Source organism: Salmo trutta, chromosome 25 (assembly GCF_901001165.1).
Source record: "Salmo trutta chromosome 25, fSalTru1.1, whole genome shotgun sequence".
NCBI lineage: Eukaryota > Metazoa > Chordata > Actinopteri > Salmoniformes > Salmonidae > Salmo > Salmo trutta.
The window spans coordinates 16,758,819-16,777,320 of NC_042981.1; the positions used below are offsets into that span (position 1 = coordinate 16,758,819).

Here is an 18,502-nt window from a genome sequence, read left to right on the forward strand (position 1 = left end):
AAGCTTGTGATGTTAGTAAAGAGCTGCCATTTTTCCAAAAGGTGCATAAATGCCACATTTATTCTCTGTGTCCTGAGTGTCCATTGTGATGCAAAAACACCATGACTAAGTCCCAAATGGCACCCTATTCCCTTTATAGTGCACTATTTTTTATTAGGGCCCATAGGGCTCTGGTCAAAAGTAGTGCACTATACAGGGAACAGGGTGCCATTTGGGGTGTACAAATGAATCCCCTCATTACCAGCCACAGTGCGTGTGGCACAGTGGGCAAGAGGGAAAGTGCACTTTAATCAATGCCCTCTTCAGCACCAACCTTCTTACCCAAAACGACTTCACATGGATGGACTGGGCCACTTAGGGATTACAGCTAGATCGCTCTGCCAGGCGGTCAACGGCTTCAAGCAGATAACGTGTTTAACACCATTTGTTATGCAGAGTTATAGTAGCTAATATTACCCTACCCCCTTGATCAGGTGGGTGGCACATTGGTAATATCCCCCAAGCAGTGGCAATGGGAAGCAGTTCATTATTTGCTGGGAAAAGGCTGGTAAGATATCAATGGTGCTGGGTGGTGCGGGAGGGAGGGAGGGAGGGAGGGAGGGAGGGAGGGAAGCATGCAGACACCTCAAGGTCAATGTGAAAAGTCACTGACAAAACGGTGTACCTTGGAGCAAGTACATGGGCTTTTGGCACTGATTCCATTATTTTAATAGTTGCTTTACAGCTGAGTTTAAGAAGAAAAGACCAAGTGACAGGTACAACCCTTACGAGAAGTGCACAGTGATCCATTTTGTATTCATTATCAAAAAGAATGCACGTCATTTCTCAAGCAAATTTGTTTAATATGTATTAACTGAATGTTTACGTATAACCCCTTAACAGTAGAAATGTCATATCCATTTGTTTTTCTTACATTTCCTGATATAAGCCTTTTCTGTTGTAAAACATCAATGTGGTAAACATATTGGCACTATGTGAAGTAGGTTGTAATGGTTGGTCATAGCAGAGGAAACTATCAGCGGTCAACAGAAGAAACATCAGATATGAAAGGGCTGGATGGATCGTAAGTACAGAAATGCCACTGCTGCATCTCTTCTCCCTATAATTAACACAACTAAGGGTTTAAGTCCCAAATGGCACCTTATTCCCTATGTAGTGCACTACTTTTACCCAGAAGGCCCGGGTCAAAAACAGTGCACTACTTTTAACCAGAAGGCCCGAGTCAAAATAGTGCACTACGTTTAACCAGAGGGCCCGGGTCAAAAATAGTGCACTACATTAGGTGCCATTTGGAACTTAAGGTGCAGGGTGCTGAGCCCATTCAGGGGACATCAAATAGTACAAGCTGACACATAGACCAAGAGACTAGAGAGCCTCTCTGGTTGGTCCACCTATGAAGATGATGCTTCACCCCTAATCTAATGTAAGGCTACCAAACAACACTGTATTCAAGGGAGTTAAATGAGTCAGTTGCATGAATTGAAATGAATTCTGCCATCTTTCAGTGAAGAAATTCTCACCTTTTGTTTTCCGATAGTAAATTATGTCCTACAAAAATGCAAAAATTCAGAGAATAAACAGGTAAACATTAAATGTACTGTATGCATAGTAAAACATGAATGGTGGAATGTCGTGGTGATGGAAGGAGGTCTCTTTTTTGGAGCCACCCAATTTTTGCGTCTGGCATTTTACTGACTCCTCTCTGCTCTGCTCTACTCTGCTCCTCTCTGCTCTTATTTGTTCCTCTCCTCTCTGCTCATCTCCTCTCTGTTCTGCTCCTCTCTGCTCCTTTCCTCTCCTCTCTGCTCCTCTCCGCTTCTCTCTGCTCTGCTCCTCTCCACTCCTATCCTCTCATCTCCTCTCTGCTCCTCTCCTCTCCGCTCCTCTCTGCTCTGCTCCTCTCTGCTCCACTCCTCTCCTCTCTGCTGCTCTCCTCTCCACTCCTCTCCGCTCCTCTCTGCTCCTCTCCTCTCCTCTCTGCTGCTCTCCTCTCCGCTCCTTTCTGCTACTCTCTGCTCCTTTCCTCTCTGCTCCACTCCACTCCTCTCCTCTCTGTACCTCTCTGCTCCTCTCCTCTCTGCTCCTCTCCTCCTCTCCTCTCCTCTCCTCTCCTCTCCTCTCCTCTCCTCTCCTCTCCTCTCCTCTCCTCTCCTTTCTGACTCTCCTCTCCTCTCCTCTCCTCTCCTCTCCTCTCCTCTCCTCTCCTCTCCTCTCCTCTCCTCTCCTCTCTGCTCCACTCCTCGCTTCTCTGCTCTTCTCCTCTCTGCTCCATTCCTCTCCTCTCCTCACCTCTCTGTTCCACTCCTCTCCTCTCTGTTCCACTCCTCTCCTCTCTGCTCCTCTCCTCTCCTCTCCTCTCTGCTCCACTCCTCGCTTCTCTGCTCCTCTCTGCTCTTCTCCTCTCTGCTCCATTCCTCTCCTCTCTGCTCCTCTCCTCACCTCTCTGTTCCACTCCTCTCTGCTCCTCACTGCTCTTCTCCTCTCTGTTCCACTCCTCTCCTCTCTGCTCTGCATGCATGAATAATAATATGCCCAGGTGGCGGAGGGGTTGGAGGGGATGAGGAGGCGTTGCCAGCCTTCAAACAAGAGAAAGGTCACGCTTGTTTGTGCAGTGTCCTTCAACAGATGTGAACCGCCTCTAACAGAGACTAGCAAATTTCGGTTAAAACGCTCTGGCAAAAATTGTTGATGGGTCAATTATGGTAAAGGTCAATAGAAGGCAACGAGGAAGGAAAGAAGAGCGGTGAGAGAGGAGAGACTAAACTTATGATAATATATCAACAGCATTTGGAGAGAGAGAAGTGGAGGTCAAATTCCTTTAGCTCTGATGCCAGTACTATCGCCTACCATTTTTATTACATATCCGAGCAACCTATACTCAACTTTGTCACCTTGGTTTTGTATTCCATAGAATAGAGGCTGGTTTTAACTACGTTTGGCAACTCAGACAGGCATCAGCGCCATCCAAATGCCAGCTCCAAACCATGTTTTATTTTGAACAAAAATAGAATGATCATTTTCCCATTGCTAAAGCCACAGTGGATTTTCAAAACCGGCACAGTGCTACTGAGATTTCCCTGAAGGTTACAATCATCAGTTATTAAGTAGACATGCATTGTCAAAAGTAGGCTCAGTTTTGTCCCCCAGCAAATCTCCTATAATAACATATTCATGGTGGCACCGACACGGGTATGTATGTTAAGGCACAAGGCAAATTGATTGAGAGACTGTGTCTGCTAAATGAACTGGGCCGGCCATGAATCAGAAAGAGTGTAACTCTGCTGCTGTATGAGGCTGGCCTTCATCTGTGTAGCACAAACAACTCTGAAGAGAAAAGGGCCTGGCCTCTCCCTCGTCTGATACTGTACAATAACACAGCATACCCTTCTCCCCCCTCCTGCATTACAATGCAGTGCATTGCTAAGCCTGGCTCCTGTGTGTGTGTGTGTGTGTGTGTGTGTGTGTGTGTGTGTGTGTGTGTGTGTGTGTGTGTGTGTGTGTGTGTGTGTGTGTGTGTGTGTGTGTGTGTGTGTGTGTGTGTGTGACATCTGTAAACCAATCAAAACGTATGACCCCTCCACATCCTCTTCCAGTATCCATATCCTACCAACAGCCTCTATAGCCTGCTGTGTCTGGCAGGCTGGGAGCTGTGGAAGCTCTGGGTCAGGCTCATCTAACGTAGCCTGTTCAGAAATAACACTGATTCATAGGCAGAGGGAGATGGTAAGCCGTCTCCATTAGCTACCGGCGATGCACAGCAACAAAAAGGATGGGATCAATACGCTGCTCTGTTCAGAATGAAGTGAAAATAAAATGTGGTGAGTTAGTGATTCAATTCAGACTGCCACTATCTGTCTGCCGATAGAAAGACAGGACATGCAGCAGAGGTGTTGTCATTCATTCAAATATCCAAATGTAAAATGTTTCTGGTTCAATGCCCCCCAGCAGCATTGTGTACTCATCTTTGATTGAATGCAAAGTGTTGGCTATAGGTCTTAGTGGTATCAGGAGGAAATCAAGCAGCCTTTTCCAATCCAAGTAATTCAGCAGTATATATTTTCTAATTAAAATGCATGTGTCTCTTCAAAGCCAGACAACAATGATGCCATCTGGTGTGTGTGTGTGTGTGTGTGTGTGTGTGTGTGTGTGTGTGTGTGTGTGTGTGTGTGTGTGTGTGTGTGTGTGTGTGTGTGTGTGTGTGTGCGCGCGTGCGTGGCTCGGCAGAGCAAACAGCTCGCATTGACTGAACATTTCTTCAATTGACTTTAATCTTTACGGTCATTCCTACTCCAGCATACCCTATTAAAATATACAGATCTGTATCTTCTTTAAGTGCACTGCACAAAGACCCAATTTCAAAGGCAAATTCAGTTACATTTGAATATACTCAGAATTGCTGCATGTACTAGTAAGCTCAAAATGTATCAAAGTTAAATGTTTACATTTTCAATATGTGTGACCAGAGTTCCTCATTTCCCCTCCACTCTAACATTGAGTGTAGGCTTGTGTCCAGTAAAACATTAAAGCATTATCTCTACTTACCAAGAGTCAGATTCATTTGTGGATACGATTTGTATGTCTCTGTGTCCAGTATGAAGGAAGTTAGAGGTAGTTTCACGAGCCAATGCTAACTAGCGTTAGCGCAATGACTGGGAGTCTACAGGTACTGTAGTATATGCTACGCAGAGACATAACAATGGTATCTATGAGTTCATCTGACCCTGGGTAAGTAGAAAGATTTCTTAAATACCAGAATCTCACAGAATCCTTTTAATCCTGTCATGGTCTACAGGAGTTTAGTTTTATAATATTAGAATTTACAGTATTACCTTAATATCACTGTATGTTAAAGCTCAGACAAAGAGATATCATCAATGTTTAGCTGGTAAAGTGAGTGAACCATTGATATAAACATTTGGTACTGAACTACAGATATAGAATCTTAATTTGAGACAGTTTGCTACAGCAGGAAAATAATCCTGCAGCAAAAGGACATGCGATTGATTATGTGGATTATAATTAATGGACATTTTTGTAGAGGTTGATATATTTTCGTAATGGAAAATCAAGTCTGAAATTTCAAAGTAAAATTACAAACTTCAGATTTGTTTTTAAAACCTCAAAATACACTACACGTTTTACATTTCATGTGTTGAAGGAAAGATATCCTGCAACAGGGTGATTAAATTAAGATCCTACATCTGTAGACTGAACTGAACTAAATTGTGGGTAGCTGGACCATGGTGGTGAATGGAGCTTACCTTTGACGGAGATGTTGGGAGGTGGGCCTTCCATGCGCAGGTTCCATGGCGGGTCCCCCTGGTTGGCGAAGTCCCTCATCTTAAGGTAACTGATGGTGAGGCGGATGATGGAAGCCTTGTCCAGCTGGCTGGTGATGGCCCCGGGCAGGGGCAGCATCTTAGCCAGCTCGTAGAACTCAAAGTTCTCCTTCCCCCGCCGCGAGCGAGCCGCATCCCGGGACTTCTCCTTCCTCAGAGCCTGCAACCTGGTGAGGAAAAGAGAAGAGACAGGAGTTAGGACTAGGGTTGTGTTCAGTAGGGATAAAACATTTAGAAACGTTTTGATACGTGTATGGGGAAATACTACCTCAACTCAGCAGTTAAGACCAGAGACATCTTGAAATTGGGAAATACTACCTCAACTCAGCAGTTAAGACCAGAGACATGTTCAGTAGGAAGTAAACATTTGAATCCGCAGCAAGTAAGGACCTGGGTTCGACCAAGAAGCACAGAAAGCTGTGGCATTACATTATTCAATGCTAACACTACCATAAGCAGGTTAGCGAGAAAGCAAGACCAGGGGCGTGTTAAGTAAGGAAACTAAATGTTTTGAAAGGTTTTGAAACAGGGAGATACTTCCAGAACTTGTCGAATTAGAGTACAGATGTTCGTTTTCCATTGCTAAATGTTTTGCTATGCCTTGACCAACTGAACATGACCCTGGACCCTCTGTCAGCTCAGACATCTGCCTGGTTACAGGGCTTTTGTACCAACCACACCAGCCCACAGTCAGTTGTGACCATTAGTGACTTTGCTCTACTCCAGTGGGAACGCTCACCACAATTGATTCAGTCATTGGAATTTAGAAGCGGGTCGAAGTTGTGATTAGCTTTGGCCTTGGGTCTCACGAGACAGCCTGCTGAATGACTTTCAGATTGCTGCCTTTTTCAAAGAAAGACGCCTAGATATTGCCATTCAGATAAATGTAATCAGCAAATGCTGTCAAGTGTAATGTCCACATGCTACAGTGCATGTGGGTATGGACAGTTGTATTGTATTAATACTGTATTTGATATCAAGAATGTAGTTATTGATGTCAAACACAGGATTAATAAATGTTAAAATGGCTTTCCATATCTATACCAAAGTTTCACCTCTCTCTCTCTCTCTCTCTCTCTCTCTCTCTCTCGCTCTCTCTCTAAAATACTGCAGGTACATATTTATCAGAAGTGTCACAATAGGATTAAAACAGATACCAGGGCATATATATATACTTTATATACTATAGCCTACTGTATTTAGGTTTATGCTTATAAGTCCTTTATTTATCCAGCGGCAGTAGATCACATGACCTATTCAAGGATGCATGGTTGGTTATAGTCTATTGGTTCGCATCGTTCCAGTCAAACACTTCTGTCTGCTTTAGTCCCCATGTTATTTATTTCATATCAGATAACTCCAAGCAGACAGTTCCATTCTTCCATAACACAACTCCCAACTTTCCATGGCGTTCATCATCCCAAGCCATTTTGAATTAAATTGGTAATAAATCACACAGGAACCTCTGGGTTCCCCACTGGCCGACAGCTAGATTAATTTTTTACCAGCACCAATGCGAAATCAGTTCGAATGGACTTGAAAGATGAGGTAAGGCAGGGGTTTTTCCCCCCGAAGATGAAAAATGACTGTTGGTGAAGAAAATAATTTTTCATTGTTTTGTCGTTTACTTATCGGTGATTCAAGCTAAAAACAACGTCATTAAGCCAACATGAAAACAGCAAGACAAGGCCCACCCACCCTCTGATAGATGTCGCTTCTTATAGAGTATATAGATTCAAAAGAAGATTTCAAAAATGAATTCATGCATTTAGAATTGCATGCAAGATTCAAATGACAATTCACCAAGCACCACTTCCCACAACCTTCATTCAGCCAAAGACTGTCTTGTGGGTCACTAATGACATACTCATAGTTGTCAAGATCAATTTATGTTAGCTTTTGTGAGCATTAAGAGTGTGTCACGTCCTGAACATAGTAAGATGTTATTTTCTATGGTAGAGTAGGTCAGGGCGTGACAGGGGGTGTTTTGTGTTTTTCTATGTTTTGTATTTCTATGTTTAGTTCTAGTTTTCTATTTCTATGTTGTTGTTTTTTGGGATGATCTCCAATTAGAGGCAGCTGGTCCTCATTGTCTCTAATTGGAGATCATACTTAAGTAGGGTTTTTTCCCACTTGTGTTTGTGGGTAGTTGTATTCTGTTTAGTCTTCAGTACCTGACAGAACTGTGAGCTGATCGTTTTCGTAATTTTTTTTAGTGTTCTGTGTTAAAAAATAAATAATCATTATGAGCACTCAACACGCTGCGCTTTGGTCCCCTCACTATGACAGTCGTTACAGAGTGCAATAATATAATTTCACTGCCAAATATAGATTAATATAGATACATTTTGCCGTTACATCTAGGTAGCAGATTGCCATTCTCGATCCTCTCGACCGCTCCTCTGCAAGAAGAAAAGCACCATTTGATGGTCTGCTGCTCAGACAATATATAAAGCTAGTTGTAATGGTGGTTGGGAGGCAAAGTGCAACAGAGCTGCAGAATTTCATTTGTTCCACAAACCTGGAAAGCACTATGTCGGCCTGCCAAATATTTTCGCATGTGCCGGGGTTGTGTGACCTTAGTACAGCGGACAGACGGTATGTATCATGTTCTACCAGAGTAAATGTAACACTTTCTTTTATAAACATGACATTAAATCATGTTGTAGTTTAACAATGGCTTTTCAAGTGCCTTTCAGAAGACAGGAATGAGGTCACTAGCTTTGGCTGTATTTGATTTTGTTTCCAGGTTAAACAGAGGTCACAAAGGTTGTTCTGTGGTGCACTGCACACCACATACTGTGCTTTCTGTTCTTCAACTTTATGTAGATTACTGTAAACAAAAATGATGTTATCTCTTTTTTTCCTAGACTGTGACCTGTCCCTCATAAGATAATCACTTACTAGGTTGGTGACCAGCCCCATACATACTGCAACGTGTACTGTATGGCCCCATAGTCTGTATTATAAACTGGGTGGTTCGAGCCCAGAATGCTGATTGGCTGACAGCCATGGTATATCAGACCATATACCACGTGTATGACAAAACATTTCATTTTACTGTTCTAATTACATTGGTAACCAGTTTATAATAGCAATAAAGCACCTCGGGGGTTTGTGGTATATGGCTAATATCAATCCCAGAGCTAATACTATGCTGCTCCCACCAGTGTGTCAGCTGTCTAAAAAGAGACTGACCAGTGGTAGGGAGCACAAGCAGTCAGGGCCGGCGTTATGGGCGGGCCATAGGGGCCCTGGCCCGCCCTAGCATACCTTCTTGCCCGTCCAAATAAAATACTTAAATATTGATCATTTATTTGAACGAGACGCACGCTGACAGAAAGACGCATCAATCTCAGAGAAAGCATCTGAGCGAGTGAAACAGCGCCCCTCTGTCTCACTATGTATAGACCATGTATCTGATGCTGTCTGGACCAAAAGAACCAGGAGAACCAGACAGCATGTCATACTATTTCTGGCCAGACAGCCTCAGATACATGGGCTACATATAGTAAGACTGAGGGGCTCTGTTTCACTCGCTTGGATGCTTTCTCCAGTGAGATCATTTCAGTCACTTGCGAATTGAAGGAAAGTTGGAGGGTGCACTGTTTGGATGCTGGAATTATTTTGGACGAACGTGCAAAGGTAACCTACTTTTTGAAGTGATTTCTTTGACAATCAGATGAAAACATCATGACTGGTTGTGTTCATGCCACTTTAAAAGGTAATACATTTTTACAGTTAAATGATGTCTTTGCTATAAAACCCACGCAAGAGCATGCACACATAGGAGGTCCCAGGGAAAAAAACATGCCCCCTATGGAAATCAAATGCCCGTCCAACTGATTCATTCTGGCGCCGGCCCTGCAAGCAGGACAGCTTTGAAATCTGGCATTACCCTTGAGTCCCAGAAAAGTGTGGTTATCAACAGGAAACGGGTCATTGCGTAGAGAGAACCATCTCTATCACCTACACTACTACAGTAAACCATCTGCTCCACAATGGAGGAACAACCAGACCACATTCTTTTTGCACCATTTTTCAAACAATTCTCTGTATTCTCATTCGAAACCACACAAACCCACATCCATACACAAATCTCAATGACATAATGGAGAGAAACTCCATACTGGTGAATGTTTACTTGAGAATAGAATGCTTATGGCCCACACAGAGACATGCCAGTGGGGAAATCAGGCAATGTGCGGGGTGGCTGATAGGGATCTGTGTGTAGGAATAGAGAGTCCCACACCTAGAAGAGACCCTAGAGTACAGTTAGCGTTGTTAAAATGGAAAACGACTGTTGAGAGGACGAGATTAGAGATATGAAATGTACACAGAACAGGCTATTTGTTCACTCCAGTAACAGGGCTCCAAACACAGAGGAAGTCAGCATCCATTTGGAGTCCATTAGCTTTGACTTATATACTGAAGGCCTAACTTATAATATGAACATAATTATAATAAGACAAACCAGACTAAACTTAATGCAGGCAAAGCATGTGTTGTTGCTTTGAATATCCTAAGCGGCTGGCAGCTTACAGTACCTAATGTCTTTCTTGAGCAAAATCATAAGGTATGTTTAGATGTGCTTGTGCAGTAAACAAAAATAAAGCAGCTACAGGGTCATTGGCCAATGAAATGAATGGACATCTTTAAAGGAGGTGTCTAAGATATCGCTCTACTTAGCCAATCACTCACCGTTCAACTTCTGAGGACAAGGAGAATACATCAAGCGGCTGAAACTTGTGTGTGAATGATCATTTAGGATTGAAGCAATAGGTTTAATCAGTGTTGAAATGGCAGGCAGAGCAGAAACTCTACTTTGGATTAGGGCCCTCCTCCTGAAGAAATGGATGACACCACTGATCAGGGGACTAAATGACAAAACCAATAAATTGCTTTTGTGACTCTCTGCTCTCCATGTAGCAATAAAAGGAGGGGGGGGGGGGCATTCACTGCATTAGGTTATATTTCCCATGATAACAAATTATATCTCCTTAGTAACATAATTGAACTTCTCATCAACTTGGTCACACAGGGTCAGCAAACCTGTCCAAACCCCCAGCAGACAATGAGGGGTTATAAAAAACAACATTGTTCAGGTTAGGCCTCACTCCACTCACTCTAAATACCACCAACACTGTTCAGGTTAGGCCTCACTCCACCCACTCTAAATACCACCAACACTGTTCAGGTTAGGCCTCACTCCACCCACTCTAAATACCACCAACACTGTTCAGGTTAGGCCTCACTCCACCCACTCTAAATACCACCAACACTGTTCAGGTTAGGCCTCACTCCACTCACTCTAAATACCACCAACACTGTTCAGGTTAGGCCTCACTCCACCCACTCTAAATACCACCAACACTGTTCAGGTTTGGCCTCACTCCACCCACTCTAAATACCACCAACACTGTTCAGGTTAGGCCTCACTCCACCCATTCTAAATACCACCAACACTGTTCAGGTTAGGCCTCACTCCACCCACTCTAAATACCACCAACACTGTTCAGGTTTGGCCTCACTCCACCCACTCTAAATACCACCAACACTGTTCAGGTTAGGCCTCACTCCACCCATTCTAAATACCACCAACACTGTTCAGGTTAGGCCTCACTCCACCCATTCTAAATACCACCAACACTGTTCAGGTTTGGCCTCACTCCACCCACTCTAAATACCACCAACACTGTTCAGGTTAGGCCTCACTCCACCCATTCTAAATACCACCAACACTGGACAAAACCAGGCCCCAGATTCACAAAGCGTCTCAGAGAAGGAGTGCTGATATAGGCTCAGTTTAGCCTTTTAGATAATAATGAATAAGATGAAATGGACAGTGGAAGCCTGAGCCTTGATCAGCAGTCTCAATCTGAGATGCTTTTGGAAGACAGACCCCGGTTGCAGAGGGGCCGCAAGGAGTTTCTAATTAAGCATTGCATGCTACACTAAGATGCTTAGTGCTACCCGGAATCCTTGGGACGTCCCTACCCTAAACCCTAACCTTAACCCTTACCCTTAACCATAACCCTTGTCTAACCCTAAACTTAACCATTTTACATTTCAACTTCAATGGGGTAACGTCACAGTTGGGAAATCCCAAGGATCTCGGATAGCACGGAAAACACTAAGATGTTCACAATATATTTCCTCTATTTAAATAATAATAATTCAGATTCACTGTTTAATAGCCACATGTACAGGGTTGCAGGTGTGATTGCGTGGTACAGTGAATATCTTAGTCTTCGAACTCCAACATGCAGGACTAAGTGAAATAAAATAATGAAAATGGTCATAAAAACAACAATAGAAATAGCACTAAGTATCACAGGCGTTCATTAACATTTCCGGGACTATAAGTAGAAACACATATTATTCAATGATACTTTGACATCTGTTCAATTCATTGTACAGGTAGGTGTAGGATCTTAAATTGATCAACCTGTCGCAGGAAATGCAAATCAGGAAATGTAAAACTTGTGGTGTATTTGAGGTTTAAAAAAAGGCTTCTGAAGTTTGTAATTTCCACTTAGAAATTTCAGACTTGATTTTCCCTTAAAAAAATCTATCAACGCCTTCAAAAATGTCCATGTATTATAATCCACATAATAATTTACATTTCCTGTTGCTGCAGGATTATTTTCCTTCTGTAGCAAACTGGCTGAAATTAAGATCCTACATCTGTAACACCACAATTTTTTATGTTACAAAGTGGGATTAAAATTGATATAATTTTCTCAACGATCTACACAAAGTATCTGTAATGTCAAAGTGGAAGAAAATGTTTAACATTTGTAAAAACAAATCTGAAAAATAAAACACTAATATATCTTGATTATATCTTGAGTCAATACATGTTAGAATCACCTTTGACAGCAATTACAGCTCTCTAAGAGCTTTCCACACCTGGATTGTGCAACATTTGCCCATTATTATTTTCAAAATTATTCAAGCTCTGTAAAATTGGCTGTTGATCATTGCTAGAGAACAATTTTCGGGTCTTGCCAAAGATTTTCAAGCAGATTTAAGTAAAAACTATAACTCGGCCACTCAGGAACATTCTCTGTCTTCTTGGTAAGGAACTCCAGTATAGATTTGGTCTTGTGTTTGGTCTTGTGGTGGAAAGCAGACCATGTTTTCCGCTATGATTTGTCTGTGCTTAGCTCCATTCAGTTTTTTTTATCCTGAAAAACTCCCCAACCCTTAATGATTACAAGTGTCATGATGTTGGCCTATGGGTAAGGTTTATGACCCCCCCATAAATACCTTTCTCCCTTCCTCTCTCTTTCTGACCCTACTGAAGGACTGTTGAATAGCCTTTGTTAAATATAGAGAGTCTGGGAACATCAAACAAATGGGGAAAGGGAACCATGTTTTGGTGATAAAACCAGTTGGAGATATGCTTTGGAACTTGATGAGTGTGGATGTCAGTTCGGTTGTCATCTGAGACATTATGACTGATGACAGGACGACATAAACTGTACCTGGGAAAGTATACACCCTCTAGTTATCAGAGTCACATGGAATTGTTATGCAATTGAAATGTTTGATATTGAAATTGTTTGCTAGGCGATTAAATGTAATTTTAGCTTCCAATTGAGAGAATTGGGTTTTCATAAGGAAAGTGCCCTGCTTTTTCAGTGGCCCGCCCCTGTGAAGAGACAGGGGTTATAAACGATGACACACCCTTCTCCCCTCGCCACTATATAAGACAATGACCAATGTTCTCCAGTAGTTCCACTACGTGAGGTCTGCAGCCTCTGCGTTACAAGGACACACATGTCAAGTACAGAACTAAGCCAACCTCGGCGTGAGCTTTGGTTGTGAATGGTATGAACTTTGAACTTATTCACTACAGAAGTGATACTTCCTAGCCGTTGAGTTAGCAGCGGCCGCTGTAGACGTGGGCTAGGAAAGGACGGACGACGGATCCAGTCTACCACAGACGAAGATACTACCACGTATCCAATTTACCACCATTGACATTCTTCCAAGGACAGGAAGATCTGTTGGCCAACCCGGCCAGCATCTACGACCAACCTACCGAAGCGCAGAGCAGAGTAAATATTTATTGCATTTTCCTTTTCCAAATGGGCGGTAATTTAGAATGCATAAGATTATGTATGTACGATAGCATAGCTGCTGTTTCTTTGTTCCTAAGTCTTCCCGCTCTTTCATTCAAGCCCAACCCCCTTCTTTGTGTAGCAAGCCGCCATGTTGGCTCCGTCCACCAGGGACGTTTTCTGTATGACATCATTTGTATTCTGTGTATATGTAATTCTGTGTGATTAGTTAGGTATTTAGTAAATAAATAATTAAACCCAATTTTGTATTGCTGATTCAACTTGTTAGCCAGGGTTCGTGAAGATAACCAAGAATTCACAACTTTCATTATGAGACTGAAAATAAAATTAGGATTAATATTGACAGCTATCGATGTAAAATATTAAAGTCTTTAAAACCTGTTTGGGATAGGGGGCAGTATTTTCACGGCCGGATAAAAAACGTACCCGATTTAATCTGGTTACTACTCTTGCCCAGAAACGAGAATATGCATATAATTAGTAGATTTGGATAGAACACACTCTAAAGTTTCTAAAACTGTTTGAATGGTGTCTGTGAGTATAACATAACTCATATGGCAGGCCAAAACCTGAGAAGATTCCATACAGGAAGTGCCCTGTCTGACAATTTATTGTCCTTCTGTAGCCTCTCTATCGAAAATACAGCCTCTGTGCTGTAACGTGACATTTTCTAAGGCTTCGATTGGCTCTCAGAAGGCGCCAGAAAGTGGAATGAGAGCTCTGCAGTCTCTGGGCTAAGTACAGCAGCTCTGTTTGTTGCTGGCCTGCCTGGGGACAGTGACACTGGAGATGCGCGTCCACGAGACTACTCCATTTTGTTCTTCCAGTCTTTGAATGAATACAACGTCGCCCGGTTGGAATATTATCGCTATTTTACGAGAAAAATAGCATAAAAATTTATTTTAAACAGCATTTGACATGCTTCAAAGTACGATAATGGAATATTTTGAGATTTTTTGTCACGAAATGCACCCGCGCGTCACCCTTCGGGTAGTGACCTCAACGCACGAACAAAACGGAGCTATTTCAATATAACTATGGATTATTTCGAACCAAAACAACATTTGTTGTTGAAGTAGAAGTCCTGGGAGTGCATTCTGACGAAGAACAGCAAAGGTAATCCAATTTTTCTTATAGTAATTCTGAGTTTAGTGAGCACCAAACTTGGTAGGTGTCAAATTAGCTAGCCTGTGATGGCCGAGCTATCTACTCAGAATATTGCAAAATGTGCTTTCGCCGAAAAGCTATTTTAAAATCTGACACCGCGATTGCATAAAGGAGTTCTGTATCTATAATTCTTAAAATAATTGTTATGTTTTTTGTAAATGTTTTTTGTAAAAGTTTGCGGTGGGTATGCTTGTTCTGAACATCACATGCTAACGTAAAAAGCTGTTTTTTGATATAAATATGAACTTGATTGAACAAAACATGCATGTATTGTATAACAATGTCCTAGGAGTGTCATCTGATGAAGATCATCAAAGGTTAGTGCTGCATTTAGCTGTGGTTTTTGTGACATGTGCTTGCTTTGAAAATGGCTGTGTGATTATTTTTGGCAGGGTACTCTCCTGACATAATCTAATGTTTTGCATTCGCTGAAATCGGACAATGTGGTTAGATTAACGATTGTCTTATCTTTAAAATGGTGTAAAATAGTTTATTGTTTGAGAAAATTGAATTGTGGTATTTTAGTTGGTTTTGTATTTCGCGCCGTGCGATGCCATTGGCTGTTGGCTAGGGTTTCCGCAGGCGGAACGTCTGTCCTTAACAGGTTAAGAGTTTATTCGGAAGATAACGGCTCTATAAACACTCTTCCCTGGTGTCCCGACTTTATAGTTAATTACATTTACATGATTAGCGAATCAGGTGATATTAATTACAGAGAAAGGATTTTATAGAATAGCATGTCATATCACTTAATCCGTTATAGCCAAAGACACGACACAAGCATACCCATAACATGATGCAGCCACCACTATGCTTGAAAATATGGAGAGTGGTAGTCAGTAATGTGTTGTATTAGTTTTGCCCCAAACATAACATTTTGTTATTCAGGACAAAAAGTGAATCGCTTTGCCACATTTTTTGCAGTATTACTTTAGTGCCTCGTTGCAAACAGGATGCATGTTTTGGAATATTTGTATTCTGTACAGGCTTCCTTCTTTTCACTCTGTCAATTAGGTTAGTATTGTGGAGTACCTAAAATGTTGTTGATCCATCCTCAGTTTTCTCCTATCACAGCCATTAAACTATGTAACTACTATAAAATCACCATTGGTTTCCTTCCTCTCAGGTAACTGAGTTAGGAAGGACGCCTGTATCTTTGTAGTGACTGGGTGTATTGATACAACATGCAAAGTGTAGTTAATAACATCACCATATTCAAAGGGATATGCAATGTCTGCTTTTTTTCTTCCCATCTACCAATAGGTGGCCTTCTTTGCGAGTCATTGGAAAACCTCCCTGGTCTTTTTGGTTGAATCTGTGTTTGAAATTCACTTCTCGACTGAGGGACCTTACAGATAATTGCATGTGTGGGGTACAGAAATTACTATTATTGCACAGAGTGTGGTCATGCAACTTATTTTGTGACTTGCTAAGAATTGTTTTACTCTTGAACTTATTTAGGTTTGCCATAACAAAGGGGTTGAATATTTATTGACTCAAGACATTTCAGCTTTTCATTTTTTATGTAAAAAATTCTTAAAACATAATTCCACTTTGACATTATGGGGTATTGTGTGTAGGCCAGTGACAATACATCTCAATTTTAAATTCAGGCTGTAACACAACAAAATGTGGAAAAAGTCAAGGGGTGTGAATACTTTCTGAAGGCACTGTATCTTTATGGTTAACTCTAACTGTTCTTAGAAGCTTGTTTCTCCCCACTAATACAAATTAAGGTCTGTCTGCCAATCAGAGTGTCCTATCAGTGAAGGGGATGGCCTATTGCCACGGATGTCCATTGCCCTTATTAAGGCTGCCATTACGCTCTGTGTCCCAGGAGACATTGATGTCCTCAGAGCTGCCTGTGTGTGTGTGTGTGTGTGTGTGTGTGTGTGTGTGTGTGTGTGTGTGTGTGTGTGTGTGTGTGTGTGTGTGTGTGTGTGTGTGTGTGTGTGTGTGTGTGTGTGTGTGTGTATAGCGCATTCAGAAAGTATTCAGATTCCTTGACTTTAAAAAAAATGTCCCTCATCAATCTACACACACACCTAGACATTTTTGAAAATGTATTTTTAAAAAAACAACTGAAATATCACATTTACATAAGTATTCAGACCCTTTACTCAGTACTTTGTTGAAGCACTGGCAGAAAGTACAGCCTCGAGTCTTCTTGGGTATGACGCTACAAGCTTGGCACACCTGTTTTTGGGGAGTTTCTCCAATTCTTCTCTGCCGATCCTCTCAAGCTCTGTCAGGTTAGATGGGGAGCGTTGCTGCACAGCTATTTTCAGGTCTATCCAGAGATGTTCGATCAGGTTCAAGTCCGGGCTCTGGCTGGGCCACTCAAGGACATTCAGAGACTGGCCCAAAGCTACTCCTGCGTTGTCTTGGCTGTGTGGTTAGGGTCGTTGTCCTGTTTGAAGGTGAAGCTTCGCCCCAGTCTGAGGTCCTGAGCACTCTGGAGCAGGTTTTCATCAAGGATCTATCTGTACTTGGTCCGTTCAACTTTCCCTCGATCCTGACTAGTCTCCCAGTCCCTGCCGATGAAAAACCTTCCCACAGCATGATGCTGCCACCACCATGCTTCACTGTAGGGATGGTGCCAGCTTTCCTCCAGATGTAACGCTAGGCATTCAGGCCAAAGAGTTCCATCTTGGTTTCATCAGACCAGAGAATCTTGTTTCTCATGGTCTGAGAGTCCTTAAGTGCTTTTTGGCAAACTCCAAGCGGGCTGTCATGTGCCTTTTACTGAGGAGTAGCTTCCGTCTGGACACTCTACCATAAAGGCCTGATTGGTGGAGTGCTGCAGAGATGGTTGTCCTTCTGGAAGATTCCCCCATCTCCACAGAGGAACTCTGGAGCTCTGTCAGAGTGACCATCAGGTTCTTGGTCACCTCCCTGATCAAGGCCCTTCTCCCCCGATTGGTCAGTTTGGCCGGGCGGCCAGCTCAAGGAAGAGTCTTGGTGGTTCCAAACGTCTTCCATTTAAGAATGATGGAGGCCACTGTGTTCTTGGGGACTTTCAATGCAACAGACATTTTTGGGTAACCTTCGCCAGATCTGTGCCTCGACACAATCCTGTCTCGGACAATTGCTTCGACCTCATGGCTTGGTTTTTGCTCTGACATGCACTGTCAACTGTGGGACCTTATATAGACAGGTGTGTGACTTTCCAAATTATGTCCAATCAATTGAATTTACCACAGATGGACTCCAATCAAGTTGTAGAAACATCTCAAAGATGATCAATGGAAACAGGATGCACCTGAGCCCAATTTTGAGTCCCATAGCAAAGGGTCTGAATACTTATGTAAATAAGGTATTTTTGTTTGATGTTTTATGCCAACATTTCTAAAACGCTGTTTTCACTTTGTCATATGTGATGTGTGTATGTATGTATGTATGTATGTATGTATGTATGTATGTATGTATGTATGTATGTATGTATGTATGTATGTATGTATGTATGTATGTGTGTATGTCTGTGATGTGTGTATGTCTGTGATGTGTGTATGTATGTGATGTGTGTATGTGTGTATGTCTGTGATGTATGTATGTGATGTGTGTATGTGTGTATGTCTGTGATGTGTGTATGTGATGTGTGTATGTCTGTGATGTGTGTATGTGATGTGTGTATGTCTGTGATGTGTGTATGTCTGTGATGTGTGTATGTGTGTATGTCTGTGATGTATGTATGTGATGTGTGTATGTGTGTATGTCTGTGATGTGATGTGTGTATGTGTGTATGTCTGTGATGTGATGTGTGTATGTGTGTATGTCTGTATGTCTGTGATGCATGTATGTGATGTGTGTATGTGTGTATGTCTGTGATGTGTGTATGTATGTGATGTGTGTATGTATGTGATGTGTGTATGTGTGTATGTATGTGATGTATGTATGTATGTGTGT

The 18,502-nt window shown here is 42.2% G+C and overlaps 1 protein-coding gene across 1 annotated transcript in view; it reads right to left on the reverse strand.

Moving 5' to 3' along the window:
- LOC115162074 (neuronal PAS domain-containing protein 3-like) overlaps positions 1 to 18,502 on the reverse strand; it is a 320,867-nt gene that overhangs the window by 247,280 nt on the left and 55,085 nt on the right. Inside the window, exon 3 of the mRNA XM_029713023.1 lies at positions 5,262 to 5,506. Within this exon, the coding sequence (XP_029568883.1) occupies positions 5,262 to 5,506 (245 nt within the window). The remainder of the gene's footprint in view (positions 1 to 5,261; positions 5,507 to 18,502) is intronic.